The following is a 16,388-nucleotide window of genomic DNA, read 5'->3' as shown; positions in this document are numbered from 1 at the left end:
CATCTGCTACGGCCCTTAAGTAATTCTCGCTTTTTTTTGTGGAATCACAATTAAGGGGGGGCCCATGCCCCCAGTGCCCCACCATCTGCTACGGCCCTTAAGTAATTCTCGCTTTTTTTGTGGAATCACAATTAAGGGGGGGCCCCATGCCCCCAGTGCCCCACCCTCTGCTACGGCCCTTAAGTAATTCTCGCTTTTTTTGTGGAATCACAATTAAGGATTGCCTGAATGTGAAGAGCAGTGGTTGCATTCAGTTATATCCGTAGCGCTACCTGACATATAGGGACGTCCCTATCGCTGCATTTGGCAAGCATCGCCGCGTGACTAATGGTAATGCAATTAAGCTCAATATTTCGAAATGCTTTAGAGCGTTTATTGTTTATGGCTTATGTGTGTCCAAGTGAGGGCTAATTTCAACTTTATGAGTGATACTAGTTCCATTCCTAAATGTATTATTTTGTGAACACTGCTTTTATTACTATTTCATTCTGTGAGCTGACAGCTACATATGTGCATAATGTAGCCCGGCCTGGTAGTGTCCAATGTGGTTAAGGAGATGAATGTGTTTCGTGCCGAGAATTAGATGGGCCATCCGTCATGCCTGCCACCTTGGATTTGTTCTCGCTCATAGCCTGTTGAGTAGAGCCGGCGGCGGAATGTGAGGACTATATAAGAAGGGTGAGATCCATCATTTACTCACTTGCCCGGTCTCATTTCAAGATCCTCCAGGTTTCTTGCAACTGGCTCTTACTTCCAGGTAAGTGATTACTTACTCATTCTTCACGAAATTACATGGAAGGCTTTTGCTTTTTTCTCTAATGAAGGTCTCTAGATTATCTCCAAAAAAGGGACAATTTCATTTTTATCTTTTTATGAACATAGAGCATTAAGATTAGAGTTCGGTTGCGTTAAACAAACTGCTTTTCACGTTACACTAGCAAATTTATAGCCGCGGATTTGCTGTCATCTTCTAGTAATCCTTGCAATTCAATTTCGCAGAAAGAAAATCGATTATAAACAATTTAATGATATGTTTTATTTTAAAAGAAGACTAGATCTGCTGACGGCATCACTATGAGTGGGCTCTAACTGATCTACTTATAAGATCCTAAAGCAATCATAAAATGAACTGCATTAACTTATAAATGATATTTATTCCCAAATAAATCTTTATATTTTGTATTTTTATTTCTCGAAGGTTCCAGGATGAAATTCTTCATCGCAATCTTAGTAGTCATCTTATCGACGATCGCTCAGTTGTCGGAATGCAGAAGCGCATACGAGGATTTCATTAGAGAAGTTGAGGAATCCCGCCCAGCCAAACGATGCCTCGGTCACGACGAACCATGCACCGACTCCTCGCAATGCTGCCATCCGTTTCAGTCTCTTTGTAGTCTAGGTGGAGATGGACGGAGGCTATGCTATATTCCTCTGAGGTATCAAAATGACGAAGAATCCCGCCCAGCCAAACGATGCCTCGGTCACGACGAACCATGCACCGACTCCTCGCAATGCTGCCATCCGTTTCAGTCTCTTTGTAGTCTAGGTGGAGATGGACGGAGGCTATGCTATATACCAGAGAGGTACAGAAATTAATACCTCTAGCTTACTAAGGAGCATACATATAAACAATGCATAAGGCTAAAAAGTTTGGTTTCTTAATTTGTTCTGTTTTTTTATTTTCTGTGTGTGTTAAAATGATCCATCAAGTTGTAAATGCTAACTCAGGTTGTAATGCCAATTCAAGTTTTTGTAATAAATTTGTTAAGGCATTGATGTCGTGGCTTTTTTAGCGATGAAAGACGCCTATGGTTCTAAGGCATTTTCTTTGCAAGAGTAGGCCAATCGCGCCCGCCATTAGTCTTGCTTCCCTACAATACCGTTTCACGCTATTTGTACCTTTCAATGTCAGCTAATTCATGCATGGACCAAAATATTTCAAACAACTATCGCCAATAAAGTACCATTACTTCATTTTTGGACCATTATTTCGAAGTTTTCTCGCGAATACATCATTGCAGTTTCAAATGTTAACATTGACAAAGTAGTGGTTGATATCGTCATTCTTTAACATAACATATGCTCGAGTGAGTCCGCCCAGAGTGACTGATCGTGATTGGCTACTTTCCTTAAGCAAGGAATTATCAATCCTACCTGTCAATCCCTTCTCAAGCACCGGATAAACATAGCGAAAAACACCGGGCAAACTAGCAGGCTAGTTTGGCAAAAACCTGGCACAACGAATTGGACACAGAAAACTCAAACCTTATGAATTTGTCAGGCAGATTCTGCCCTTGGAGGCGCGTACATAGGTGGGATGGGGGTGCACAGAGTGCCCGCGCACCTTCGCGGCCAAAAAGTGGGTCATTTCTTTATTAAGAAATAATCTTAAAATACTATGTTTTTTTCCATATGACGCCTATGATTGCGCACCTCCTTCCCCCCCCCCCCCCCCCCTCCCCCTCAATCCTGGGTATACGCCTGCCTTGCACTATACATATAACGCAGCTTAACACTTGAGTTAACTTCTAAAACGCTGTTTATCAGATCATATAAAAGCTCATCAAAAAGATGGGAAAACAAATTGGCTTGATGGGTTCTGGTACCCCTGACAACCTTGACAAACTCAGGAAAAGGTGGCTCAGAAAAAAGTGTCGGGGCCGTCAGGGCCTTGACAAAAAATAGCATATTTTCCCTCGGGTAGCGTACGTTCTTTAGCACCCAAATCTTGCACAATGTGAATAAAAATTTGTGATTAAATTCAAATAGCGGTAAGACAAGCGTTGTGGTCGTTTGGGGCTCCCCTTTAAGACAGGGCTAATCGATTTATTTTAGTAATTCATTGTACACTTAATGCTTACTGTTACTCAGCTACTTCGTCTAGATACATATTGCTGTGTGTTTATTATCCAACTCAGATAATTTTGCAAAGTATAATGCCTAGCGGCGTACTACTCCGAGTTTGATTGGCACTAGGACTTTAAATTGACTTCTAAAGAGAAATAAAGGACAGAAAACTGTGTACTTATGTTAAACTAAAATCGCTGTCAGAATCTTGTAAAATCAAGAGACGTCATAAAATGGGTAGTAACAAGAACAACGGCGTAAATCAACCTTATAAATGCACAATACACCGGAAATAAGGACTTTTTTAGCTTCTCTACGGTTTACTAGCAGATCTATAAGTGTCATTCTAACAGAAATATGATGTAGAATCAAATTGTGCATTCCTTTGAACATCAATTCGCCTTCCAAAATGGCCGCGACTCATGTCCATTCAATGTGCGAGAAACCAGAGATGATTCTCTTACCGTTAGCCGCATTTTCTAGGATTTCCAAAGTCCTCAGCACTTGCTCTTTCCCGTCTTCGCTTTCAAGGTCATCTAACGTAAAAACCTAGCAGGAAAGCATGTCGAAAAAACACAATTAAGCAAAGACAGTCAACAGAATTATCACCGCATCAGAACGAGTTTGCTCAGAAGCTCATGAAAAATTAATGCGACAATTCTTTGTGTTTGATCTAAATAAGCATAATAACAAAAAAATAACCAAGTTGACTGACATACCATATTTAATATTATGAAATGAGTGCTTGCTTGATCCATTTGGAGGGGCCAATACAACATGCCCATACCGAGGATTTTTCTTGGGGGGTGCAGAATAAAAAAAAAAAATTGACCTAATATTTCCGGGAGGGGGAGGGAGTTCTCTGATAAAAGAGTCGATAGTAAAATCCAGGGGAGGTTTAATGTCGGATTTGGCTAAATACCAGAGTGAGTTTTGTCTACAAATAATAGCACGTCTATTGAGAACCGAAAGTGGACCTTTGGCCATTGTGGGGGTGGGGGGGGGGGGGGGGGGGGTGTGCGTTCGCACCCCCTCCTAGGTACGGGCCTGTTATGACATGGCAGTAAAAAATGACTTTTTTAATCTCATTAAAAAAAATACATTTTAAAGACACCTAGATCTCCCTAAACTACCCCTATCAGTCAACACAAAAAGGTGTCAAACGCTGGCTTCGCCTTCAGGCAGTGCCTAAATCTATATATTATGTAATAGACTTGATGACGAGGGGGCTTTGAGAGTGGTACTAGTTCATTTCTAAATATTTAGCATTCCTATTACTTTGTAAACACTGCTTTTACTATTTTATTATGTGAGCTGTGACAGCTACGTAATGTGCATTAATAAGGAAGTTTCTGATTGGGAATCATCCTAAAAATTTGACGCCATCCTCAGTATTACAACGTTTAGTTATATTATACACTGTATTTGCAACAAAATAGCTCTAAGCCACTAAAATCTCGCAGTCTCAGGGAGGGGGGGGGGGGGCTATAGGGAACCTAAATTCAGAAGGCTCTCAAGAGTTTCAGGATTCCTGTGTAATCCACAGAGCCCCGAAACTCCAGAGAGCCGGCTAGGAGGCTACACTTAAAACATAATTTTATAGAGCACTGAGCCTCCTCTGCAGGCGTCTCTAAACGTTAGAAACCGAGACTGAATTTCTAAGACCCTCGCGGGAGGGGACAATGCCAAAAGCGGAAGAAGAGGATAGAGTTACTCGTTTGACGTATCACCACAGGAATCCCGAGCGCCTGTGTTTCTTTTCTACCGCTTTCTGGGCAAAGTGATGCCTGCGAAGGCTATAGAGCACTGAGAGCTGGAAGAGTCGAGGGTATATCGATGACATTTCGAATACAGTATGGGAGGCCTGTGGTCTTAAAACAAAGTGAGACTCAAACGGGCAAGCTTTGTTTCACGAAAAGTTGCTGACTTGTGTGCTCGGTTGTTTACTTACGTTTGGCCGGAAGAAGAAACGCGCACGCTCGTTTGAGCCTCTCTTCAGTTTGGTTTATCCCCCCCCCTCCCCTCCACAAGAAGGGTGCATAACAAATAGAAATGTAGGAAGAAAACCTAAAGAACGTAGGTACTGGCCTGCCGAAATTTTGTTCTAAGAAAAAAAACATATGCGTTGTTGTCGACTGTCTTTTTGAATTCTTTTGTTGACAAAGAGAGAATTATGTATTCAGGCCCGTAGCCAGGGGGGGTTCGGACGAACCCTCCCACCCAGCTCGAAGGTCCGCTCAGAGAAAAAAAAAATTATATATATATAAGGTTTGGCTGGATATACCGTGCACATCAATATGTCTTTATAATGACTAGAAAAAATCCTTTTAGAATAATTATCTTTATTGTTATCGCTATATGTTAAAAAAACACCCTATTTAAAACATTTTAAATACAAGATTGAATTTTTTTGAAGTATTGATTGCCTAATGTAATAAGGCGAGGAGAGGAGTATACCGGAAATTTGGTCCGCTGAAATGAAAAAACGAACCACCCCGCTCAAAATCCTGGCTACGGGCCTGGTATATATGGGTGTCTTATGTCGAGGGGATGTTTTGATGGATAATTCGAATCATTCAAGAAATTTAAATCTTTATTCTTTTACATTTTAAGTCACATACTGTATCATGACCCCCCTGTGTACCCCCTGTGTACCCCCCTGTTTACGCGCTTGTAGATTAAACTACTAGTCCCAAAATAATGCTGGTCAAAGTTCAGAGAGCGTTTGTATCGAAGCGCTCCCTTCTCAAGTATATTTTTTAGTAATAAAAATAGAAAATTTAATAAAAAAATCTTTGACATAAACTAATGTTAAGAGAAAATTCTTCATCAGGGGATGAATGTGTTTCGTGCCGACAATTAGATAATGGGCCATCCATCATGCCTTCCATCTTGGATTTGTTCTTGCTCATAGCCTGTTACGTACAACCTTTCCAGTGAATGCTTTCATATTACAGAGGCATTAATGGATTGAAAATGCATTTTATGATAATGAGATCACATTATTTTTGTTTTATTCCGCATTGACCTCAGTGGGGGGGGGCACAATACAGAAACATCTAGAAAATATTGGGGGGCACAGCCACGTCCCTACTTGTCATTTCCTATATATTTATTAAAAAGATTGGGGGGGGGGGCATGCCCCCAGTGCCCCACCATCTGCTACGGCCCTTAAGTAATTCTCGCTTTTTTGTGGAATCACAATTAAGGGGGGCCCCATGCCCCCAGTGCCCCACCATCTGCTACGGCCCTTAAGTAATTCTCGCTTTTTTGTGGAATCACAATTAAGGGGGGCCCCATGCCCCCAGTGCCCCACCCTCTGCTACGGCCCTTAAGTAATTCTCGCTTTTTTGTGGAATCACAATTAAGGGGGGCCCCATGCCCCCAGTGCCCCACCATCTGCTACGGCCCTTAAGTAATTCTCGCTTTTTTGTGGAATCACAATTAAGGGGGGCCCCATGCCCCCAGTGCCCCACCATCTGCTACGGCCCTTAAGTAATTCTCGCTTTTTTGTGGAATCACAATTAAGGGGGGGGGCCATGCCCCCAGTGCCCCACCATCTGCTACGGCCCTTAAGTAATTCTCGCTTTTTTGTGGAATCACAATTAAGGGGGGCCCCATGCCCCCAGTGCCCCACCATCTGCTACGGCCCTTAAGTAATTCTCGCTTTTTTGTGGAATCACAATTAAGGGGGGGCCCATGCCCCCAGTGCCCCACCATCTGCTACGGCCCTTAAGTAATTCTCGCTTTTTTGTGGAATCACAATTAAGGGGGGGCCCATGCCCCCAGTGCCCCACCCTCTGCTACGGCCCTTAAGTAATTCTCGCTTTTTTGTGGAATCACAATTAAGGGGGGCCCCATGCCCCCAGTGCCCCACCATCTGCTACGGCCCTTAAGTAATTCTCGCTTTTTTGTGGAATCACAATTAAGGGGGAGGCCCATGCCCCCAGTGCCCCACCCTCTGCTACGGCCCTTAAGTAATTCTCGCTTTTTTGTGGAATCACAATTAAGGGGGGCCCCATGCCCCCAGTGCCCCACCATCTGCTACGGCCCTTAAGTAATTCTCGCTTTTTTGTGGAATCACAATTAAGGGGGGCCCCATGCCCCCAGTGCCCCACCATCTGCTACGGCCCTTAAGTAATTCTCGCTTTTTTGTGGAATCACAATTAAGGGGGGGCCCATGCCCCCAGTGCCCCACCATCTGCTACGGCCCTTAAGTAATTCTCGCTTTTTTGCGGAATCACAATTAAGGGGGGGGCCCATGCCCCCAGTGCCCCACCATCTGCTACGGCCCTTAAGTAATTCTCGCTTTTTTGTGGAATCACAATTAAGGGGGGGCCCCATGCCCCCAGTGCCCCACCATCTGCTACGGCCCTTAAGTAATTCTCGCTTTTTTGTGGAATCACAATTAAGGGGGGGCCCATGCCCCCAGTGCCCCACCATCTGCTACGGCCCTTAAGTAATTCTCGCTTTTTTTGTGGAATCACAATTAAGGGGGGGCCCATGCCCCCAGTGCCCCACCCTCTGCTACGGCCCTTAAGTAATTCTCTCTTTTTTGTGGAATCACAATTAAGGATTGCCTGAATGTGAAGAGCAGTGGTTGCATTCAGTTATATCCGTAGCGCTACCTGACATATAGGGACGTCCCTATCGCTGCATTTGGCAAGCATCGCCGCGTGACTAATGGTAATGCAATTAAGCTCAATATTTCGAAATGCTTTAGAGCGTTTATTGTTTATGGCTTATGTGTGTCCAAGTGGGGGCTAATTTCAACTTTATGAGTGATACTAGTTCCATTCCTAAATGTATTATTTTGTGAACACTGCTTTTATTACTATTTCATTCTGTGAGCTGACAGCTACATATGTGCATAATGTAGCCCGGCCTGGTAGTGTCCAATGTGGTTAAGGAGATGAATGTGTTTCGTGCCGAGAATTAGATGGGCCATCCGTCATGCCTGCCACCTTGGATTTGTTCTCGCTCATAGCCTGTTGAGTAGAGCCGGCGGCGGAATGTGAGGACTATATAAGAAGGGTGAGATCCATCATTTACTCACTTGCCCGGTCTCATTTCAAGATCCTCCGGGTTTCTTGCAACTGGCTCTTACTTCCAGGTAAGTGATTACTTACTCATTCTTCACGAAATTACATGGAAGGCTTTTGCTTTTTTCTCTAATGAAGGTCTCTAGATTATCTCCAAAAAAGAGACAATTTCATTTTTATCTTTTTATGAACATAGAGCATTAAGATTAGAGTTCGGTTGTGTTAAACAAACTGCTTTTCACGTTACACTAGCAAATTTATAGCCGCGGATTTGCTGTCATCTTCTAGTAATCCTTGCAATTCAATTTCGCAGAAAGAAAATCGATTATAAACAATTTAATGATATGTTTTATTTTAAAAGAAGACTAGATCTGCTGACGGCATCACTATGAGTGGGCTCTAACTGGTCTACTTATAAGATCCTAAAGCAATCATAAAATGAACTGCATTAACTTATAAATGATATTTATTCCCAAATAAATCTTTATATTTTGTATTTTTATTTTTCGAAGGTTCCAGGATGAAATTCTTCATCGCAATCTTAGTAGTCATCTTATCGACGATCGCTCAGTTGTCGGAATGCAGAAGCGCATACGAGGATTTCATTAGAGAAGTTGAGGAATCCCGCCCAGCCAAACGATGCCTCGGTCACGACGAACCATGCACCGACTCCTCGCAATGCTGCCATCCGTTTCAGTCTCTTTGTAGTCTAGGTGGAGATGGACGGAGGCAATGCTATATACCAGAGAGGTACAGAAATTAATACCTCTAGCTTACTAAGGAGCATACATATAAACAATGCATAAGGCTAAAAAGTTTGGTTTCTTAATTTTTTTTTTCTGTGTGTTTTAAAATGATCCCTCAAGTTGTAAATGCTAACTCAGGTTGTAATGCCAATTCAAGTTTTTGTAATAAATTTGTTAAGGCATTGATGTCGTGGCTTTTTTAGCGATGAAAGACGCCTATTGTTCTAAGGCATTTTCTTTGCAAGAGTAGGCCAATCGCGCCCGCCATTAGTCTTGCTTCCCTACAATACCGTTTCACGCTATTTGTACCTTTCAATGTCAGCTAATTCATGCATGGACCAAAATATTTCAAACAACTATCGCCAATAAAGTACCATTACTTCATTTTTGGACCATTATTTCGAAGTTTTCTCGCGAATACATCATTGCAGTTTCAAATGTTAACATTGACAAAGTAGTGGTTGATACCGTCATTCTTTAACATAACATATGCTCGAGTGAGTCCGCCCAGAGTGACTGATCGTGATTGGCTACTTTTCTTAAGCAAGGAATTATCAATCCTACCTGTCAATCCCTTCTCAAGCACCGGATAAACATAGCGAAAAACACCGGGCAAACTAGCAGGCTAGTTTGGCAAAAACCTGGCACAACGAATTGGACACAGAAAACTCAAACCTTATGAATTTGTCAGGCAGATTCTGCCCTTGGAGGCGCGTACATAGGTGGGATGGGGGTGCACAGGGTGCCCGCGCACCTTCGCGGCCAAAAAGTGGGTCATTTCTTTATTAAGAAATAATCTTAAAATACTATGTTTTTTTCCATATGACGCCTATGATTGCGCACCTCCCTTCCCCCCCCCCCCCCCCCTTAATCCTGGGTATACGCCTGCCTTGCACTATACTTGAGTTAACTTTTAAAACGCTGTTCATCAGATCATATAAAAGCTCATCAAAAAGATGGGAAAACAAATTGGCTTGATGGGTTCTGGTACCCCTGACAACCTTGACAAACTCAGGAAAAGGTGGCTCAGAAAAAAAGTGTCGGGGCCGTCAGGGCCTTGACAAAAAATAGCATATTTTCCCTCGGATAGCGTACGTTCTTTAGCACCCAAATCTTGCACAATGTGAAAAATTTGTGATTAAATTCAAATAGCGGTAAGACAAGCGTTGTGGTCGTTTGGGGCTCCCCTTTAAGACAGGGCTAATCGGTTAATTTTAGTAATTCATTGTACACTTAATGCTTACTGTTACTCAGCTACTTCGTCTAGATACATATTACTGTGTGTTTATTATCCAACTCAGATAATTTTGCAAAGTATGATGCCTAGCGGCGTACTACTCCGAGTTTGATTGGCTCGTTTGTGGTCAGTATTTGGTTCGAGATGATGTTGAGAGGTTTCGTGTCTTGCGTGACACAAAGCGTGTACCTCTTGAGCATGCGCACTAACACCAACTTGATCTCCATCTGCGCGAACCTCATTCCAATGCAGTTGCGGGGACCGTGTCCAAACGGCATGTTCGCGTATGGGTCACGTGACGCCTTAGCTTCAGGACTGAACCGCTCAGGATCGAATATTTCGGGGTCGGGGTAGTGCTTGGGATCCCTGTGTAAGCTGTAGACTGGGGCGACTACGCGGCTACCCTGTGGTATCCGTAATTCGTTGATAATGCAGGTCTTTGAGCATTCCCGTATGATCACGAAACCTTGAAGATGAAGGGGCGCTCAATGTATGACAAAAAAAAAATCTAAGGCCCTGTCCAAACGTAGACATGTCCACGCGCATAATTCCTCAATGTTTCCCAGTTTGGCCACCACTGAAACATTGATGTGCGCCACAAATTTTGCGCCCAGGACACATTTCATGTTTCCAAGCGCGCGTAAACATGTTTCCCGATGTTTCGTGACTGTTTGGCCACCTTTGGAAACATTTAGGAAACATGTTTCCCCAATGTTTCCGGCAACATGTGTCCTCGTTTAGCCAGGGCCTAAATGGCAACAACTCGACCAATCAACGCGAAACCTTGAAGATAGAGTACCACTCATCTAAACATCATCTATATTCTTTATTAACTGCCCTCTACTGAGAACTGAGTATTCTGCAAAGATACGCTCATAAATTCCAAACGACAAAAATTATGGCTCCGTCAGTCAAGCCTTGAACTATTTTCATAGTTTTTTTTTGTATATTTTTTCCTACGCTTGGATGGCTTGCAGTCAAGCCTTGACAAAAATTAACTAGTTCCCTAGGAAATCTAAACTTGATTGATAGGAAGTAACAAGCAGTATTTTGGAAATCTTGGCGAGAGTTCTCAGAATCGCATTCTAATGTGCAGTTCGGGAAAATATCCATTTTTTCCACATGGAGGGTATTCATTCTGACGGATCCCCAAACCCTCGGATTTTGAGTATTCTGAAAATCGTTACTGATAATCTTAGAATACTAAAATCGCTTTAACGCAATCGTATTCACAGTCAGGTTAAGACACTGGATGTCACATCCTATGACAGGGCGCGACGCGGAGACCGGAAGCAGGAGTACGCGACAGTGCTGAATAACGTATGCGCATGCGCATGCGCGTGCTCTTGCGAAAAATGACTTCAGTCGCTGTTTTGACTAACCGTACAGCATTAAAACCATACTATACAAAAGATTACAGATTTGCTTGATAATGAGGGAGTCATAAAGAAAATTATAGCCTTAGCTTTGCGCATCTTGTTTTCTTAGCATTCGCCAAATTGTGACGGTTCGATGGTAAAAAGCCGCCATTTTAAAACGAAAAGGCTGGTTTAACCGCGCGGTACTGGAACTAGTCTTGCTTTATTCAGCACTGGCGGAGTACGCGCGTACTTCCGGTCTCCGCGTCGCCCTGGGAAGATGTGGATGTGAGCACTTGAAACGTATATTGCTCACCTGGCGGGCAGAGCCTTAGCGTCTCAGATATCACCATTTCAAGGTAGGGCAAGTCGTGCACGGTGTCGTACGATGGCACCTCCTCGTTGCCGCTCCACACGCTGTCGATTTCTTGCTGTAATCACAATGACATCAAAACTTATTACCAACAGTGTGTTATATACTCTAAATGCAAGAGAGACATTTTACTTGTAATTTCTCTTGTGTTTTGGGATTCTTGGCCAGGAAATAGGAAACAAATGCGATGGTACTGCTAGTGGTCTCGTGTCCAGCTAACAGGAACACGACAGTGTTGGCAATGATTGCATCCAGAGAAAGTGTCTTGCCGCCTTCAGTGTTATCAGAAGCTGCAGCCTCAAGCATCAAGTCCAGCATGTCCTGAATGTAAAAAAGGGCGGACGTGAACTCTTAAAATCTACGGGCAGGCAGCAGAAAGAGATAGGGACAGAGGGAGAGTGTCTAGTAGATATCTAGTTATTAAATCGTTAACTTATGAGGGGACGGGGTGGGCTTTTCACATGAGCAGGTTAAACCCGCATTATCAGTTTTCTTTCGGTCGGTTACGCAACAATCTCCGATGATTTTTAACGGAAAACGCGATAAATATTTTAAAATTATGAAAACAGTGTTTCTTTTGGAAGTCTCTTTGATGATGTGACTTATAAGTTAGAGCGGATGGCCTGTTCAACAGCGCGGATTCTATTCTTATGTTTCTTAACGGTCGAGGTTTCCTTCGGTCCTCCGGAAGTAAACTGCTGATAATGCGGCTTTAAGTAGCGTGCAACGCATTGTTATTAGCTTTAAAATAGCTTAAAAGCGATCCTTACTTTCCGCGATGAGCCCTCTCTATTTTTCATCTCAATAACACCCTGCACAAAGCTGGTTAGTTCGAATAACTCTCGGAAAAACAGAGACGCCCCAGTCTTGGAGGATACGAACTTCTGTCCCCCGGGAAGTAAGGGCAAGATGACACTGCCGAGAATGGTCCGAATCAGACTCGGTCTCATAGCCGCAGTGGCCTTTTTCATCACAGGGTCATTTGGGTTGTTCTGGCAGTCTGACTCCACCCCGAATGCGCAAGAAATGATAATGTCGAGTGTCAGAGCAGGGTTGATCCTGTGGACATAAATGCAGAGATCTAGTCATCTGACCTCGCTATACTGTTAAAGTGAGCACTGACATCAGCACCAGTTGGGTCAGTGACGCGATCTGCACATCAACAACTTAGCCACTGTCGCTTCTTAGATCCCACATGGATCTAAACTGTAGCTTAAAGCACTTCGTGATAGTCGAAGTCGTCCTGCAGTTTTTTGCCATTTAAACTTATGTGAGGCAAACCGGCTATGCCATAATTCTGAGGAGTCCAAGCACGGAGACCTGCAAGCTTTCCATGGTTGCTGAGCTGCAAACAGGTAACCCATAGACTGTGCTATCGTACCGTTACTGGCCCGACTAACGCTGCTCACAAGATGATGCATATCATCTCTACGACCAGTAAAACCGTGAGCACCGGAAATACGTATGACATGTTTGTGCCGCGACCAATCACTCGCGAGATATCAAAACAGTCAACTAGAAACATGTCTCAACAAGTATAAGTGTCTGAATTCTCGAGTCTGATTCGTCAAACGACAATAAGCATGCAACACACATATCACGTGTTCACGGTTTTACTGGTTTCGCTATAAGCTTGTTTTGATCTGGGACGAAAATGAGATAAGGACAAAGTTGTCTAATTGGCACTTACTTTATGACGTCAATTTGACACTTTACTGACTCACTTATGACGTTACTTTCATACTTATTTGATCACAAAGCCTCACGCACTGACTTTATGACGTCATTTTGGCAAATAACATGAAAAATTGGCCACATTTCATGAGCTTGACATCACGTGATCTCACAAAAATGACACTCACTTCATGACGTCAATTGTCGCCCTAGTCTCCGCGGCGAGGGTTATCTTCTCCATGTATACGTCACATGCCTTGTTCATCAGAGGGACCATGCTTTTTAGCTTGTGCGCACTGAAGTTAGGTGACAGTGTGTGTCGCAAATTTCGCCATTCTTCACCCGATAGTGCATTCAACATCTTGTCCAGAGGTGGGGAGAAATTGGCTTGCTAAGGAGATTGACGATAGTGCATTAAACATCTTGTGAGATTGACGTCGCAAATAAGCAAATTAGCAGGGAATGTTACAATTTATGAACCCACCATCATCATGACCTTAACCCCCCTCCCCCATTAATTTTCTCTGCTGTTTTTTTTTATTTTGTTTGTTGAAAAAAGAAAACAGCGTGCAAATAAGCCATTCCAGCTATAAGTTTGCGCGCGCATAACCATAGAAACCTAACTCAACTACCAGAATGCAGAGCACGCTTTTTTAAGCTTACATCAAACAAAGCGCGCGCTGCATTCTGGTAGTTGAGGTACGTTCCCATGGTGAGTTAACAATTACCATAAAATTGTTTTAGTAGAGATCCTTCGATTGTAATCGATAGCTCCATAAAATTTCACTATATTTCATCCAGATATATAGCTCTTTTGTGGCGAGGAGCAAAATACAAAGGCTACGTTAGGCAATCCAAAGCACTCTATCACAAGATGATGCAATAGCAATCAATTGATGTGAGCCGTGAGCCCGCAGTACGTGCCCCCATGAGGCCTAGCGACGGCTGGTAATAGAGCCTAGGTTTCGGCACGGGCTACAGGACAATTTTACTCCAAACTCATGTCTGATGCTTTCAAGTGCCGAATAAATTCTACTGAAGTATTCCTGTATCAACTGGTTGTATTTGCCTTGGTTTCGCTCCTCCAGCGAGCTCTGTCCCTACACGCTTACGAGCTTTCAAACAACACGCTATGTCACCTGGTAAATGAGTAACTCAACTGCCAGCAGTGCGATTATTTTCTTCCCACCACAGGAAGCCCAAGCTCTGTCAATGAGCAATTTGAACCGACCAGCTCATTGCTCATTGACCATTAATAGAGTAGCAGAGTAGAGAGAATATAATATGGAGTTGTTACTTTATGCAATTATTCTTCCATAAAAATGTAATAAATTAATCCAACTTGACAGTACTTGTAGTTGTTTATTATTTTTAAGTTAAAGCAATTAGAGCGCATTTTGGGCCGTTTAAGCGCGTGATAAAGGGAGTTCTAAATTTCACCGAACAGCGCTATAACGAACGGCCCCAAATGCGCTTTAAATCCCTTAAACTTGGAAATAATAGACAACTTCAAGTGCTACATTAAGTTTAATTGGATTTATTGCATTTTTATGGAAGAATACTAGCGTAATAAAACACCTCCATATGTTCTCTCTCTCTCTATCAATGAGCAGGTCGGTTCAAATTACTCATTGACAAAACTTGGGCTACCTGTGTTCACACTCGGCTTGCAGCTCGTATTTACGTCTGGATCTCCATACGTTTGTCAACAATGTCACGCAGTACTAGTCATCTATTATTTACAATTTTATAGATTACACATAATAACAAATACAACTTGTTAAAAAAAACTTATTTTTACCAGATAAAAATCGGAATATTAGATAAACATATCATTGTAGTTACTTCGGCAGGATATCATTATCGGTTACAAAAACACTGCTTAGCACTGACACATTGTAAACAAACTACAATTCTTTCCCTTAATTTGGGATGCATTTTACAACCTACCATTACATCGTCGAAGCAGTCAAAGTTCTTAACCATGATGGCTTTGAGAAGCGTCGGGTCCTTTACGAGTATACTCGGCTTTCCCAGTATCGACACCCGTATAGCAGGGCTATCATACTGTTTATAGAACTCGTCAAAAAGCAAATGTGCTTGGCCATGATTCCTCGCCAAAGCTGGGAGATTACTGATGAATGGCCAAGGAGTCGGCCCGGAGAGATTAGGAAACTCTTTCTGTAGCGATCGTTTTGATTTCGTCCCAAACCAATACAACAGCAAAGAAACTCCAATTACGAGTGTTACCCAATGGCTGACAACAAGGCCAATCTCGATCCATACCAACCCACGCCGCTGAACACTTCCTAAAACCCAACCACTCCGCTTCTGACATAGAGCTAATACCTATTGAAAAAATAAGAAATAACCGCGACTCCATCCGCAAAGCAAGAGAAGCCACATTGATAGCTCGCGCTGGCACTCTTGAACCCGGTGGCCTCAACCGGCGTGAAGAAACCGTTTAGCTACTTAGTAATCCACACCACCCTATTTACCATCTTCCATAAGTCACTAAATTACTATTTTTACCTTTTGTTAGTTAATCATCAATGAACTTTGTACTTTGTCACTCAATTACTATTTTTACCTTTTGTTAGTTAATCATCAATGAACTTTGTACATATACTAGCTATAACATGCCATTGTAACTCATTTATAACCTGAAGAAGGCAGGTATTGGCCTGCCGAAATATCGTTCTAAAAAACATAAATCTGCGTTGTTGTCGACTTTTTCTTTTAAAGGTTTTACAAATTTGAACTAGCTGCGCCTCCATATTGTAAGCTATAGACTCTGTGAGCTGTACGCAATTCGCTGAGTAAGCAAGAAATTGAAAACGTAGTCGTGGTCTTGCCATAAATCGATTTCGTTGTAATCGTCAAAGGTTGTTTTAACCTGGCTCTTAGGAAATGTTTTGTTTTCGAATATTGGGAATCCTGTGGCGCAAAGATCGAGGTACGCTGGGGCGCACTTTTATGAGCCGGCTCGTCACGCAAACGCAAACATTTAATGTCACAAAATTCCAGAATTTGCGATTTCTTCTTCGCGCAACAAAAAATATGGTTTGCGATTGATTAGTGACTTGATGGAAATTGTTAAATTGTTATTCG

General features: G+C 42.7%; 2 protein-coding genes and 2 long non-coding RNA genes across 5 annotated transcripts in view; 2 read left to right on the top strand and 2 right to left on the bottom strand.

The window, feature by feature from the left end:
- The window catches only part of LOC5507065 (rho guanine nucleotide exchange factor 7), a 45,180-nt gene extending 41,687 nt beyond the window's left edge, over positions 1-3,493 (bottom strand). For both annotated transcript variants that reach the window (XM_048733150.1, XM_048733151.1), the window contains exon 1: positions 3,312-3,493. The gene's annotated coding sequence lies outside the window, so the exon portion shown is untranslated. The remainder of the gene's footprint in view (positions 1-3,311) is intronic.
- On the top strand, positions 164-1,776 carry LOC116616883. The gene is made up of 2 exons (XR_007313889.1): positions 164-757; positions 1,199-1,776. It is a non-coding gene; the product is annotated as an uncharacterized LOC116616883 (long non-coding RNA).
- On the bottom strand, positions 1,189-16,222 carry LOC5507069 (cytochrome P450 3A8). Its single transcript, XM_048733152.1, has 8 exons — positions 16,027-16,222; positions 15,228-15,547; positions 13,466-13,668; positions 12,374-12,662; positions 11,736-11,924; positions 11,547-11,661; positions 10,062-10,338; positions 1,189-1,568 (listed from the first exon to the last, which is right to left on the bottom strand). Exons 1-8 carry the CDS (start codon positions 16,133-16,135, stop codon positions 1,292-1,294), a joined length of 1,779 nt encoding a protein of 592 aa, XP_048589109.1. The 5' UTR covers positions 16,136-16,222; the 3' UTR covers positions 1,189-1,291.
- Positions 7,607-8,821, top strand: LOC5507070. The gene is made up of 2 exons (XR_004294562.2): positions 7,607-7,960; positions 8,402-8,821. It is a non-coding gene; the product is annotated as an uncharacterized LOC5507070 (long non-coding RNA).
- Positions 16,223-16,388: the final 166 nt, after the last annotated feature.

Source organism: Nematostella vectensis, chromosome 9, assembly GCF_932526225.1.
Source record: "Nematostella vectensis chromosome 9, jaNemVect1.1, whole genome shotgun sequence".
NCBI lineage: Eukaryota > Metazoa > Cnidaria > Anthozoa > Actiniaria > Edwardsiidae > Nematostella > Nematostella vectensis.
Note: the sequence above shows the minus strand (reverse complement) of the source record. Positions and strands in the feature narration are given on the sequence as shown.

Excerpts from the sequence above, each read along its gene's own strand:
- LOC5507069 (XM_048733152.1), bottom strand. The coding sequence starts at position 16,135 with ATGGCAAGACCACGACTACGTTTTCAATTTCTTGCTTACTCAGCGAAT. Across the intron at positions 13,669-15,227 it reads ACTGCTTCGACGATGTAATG|CAAGCCAATTTCTCCCCACC; the intron begins GTAGGTTGTAAA and ends CAATCTCCTTAG. Across the intron at positions 11,925-12,373 it reads GAGAGGGCTCATCGCGGAAA|GACATGCTGGACTTGATGCT; the intron begins GTAAGGATCGCT and ends TTTTACATTCAG.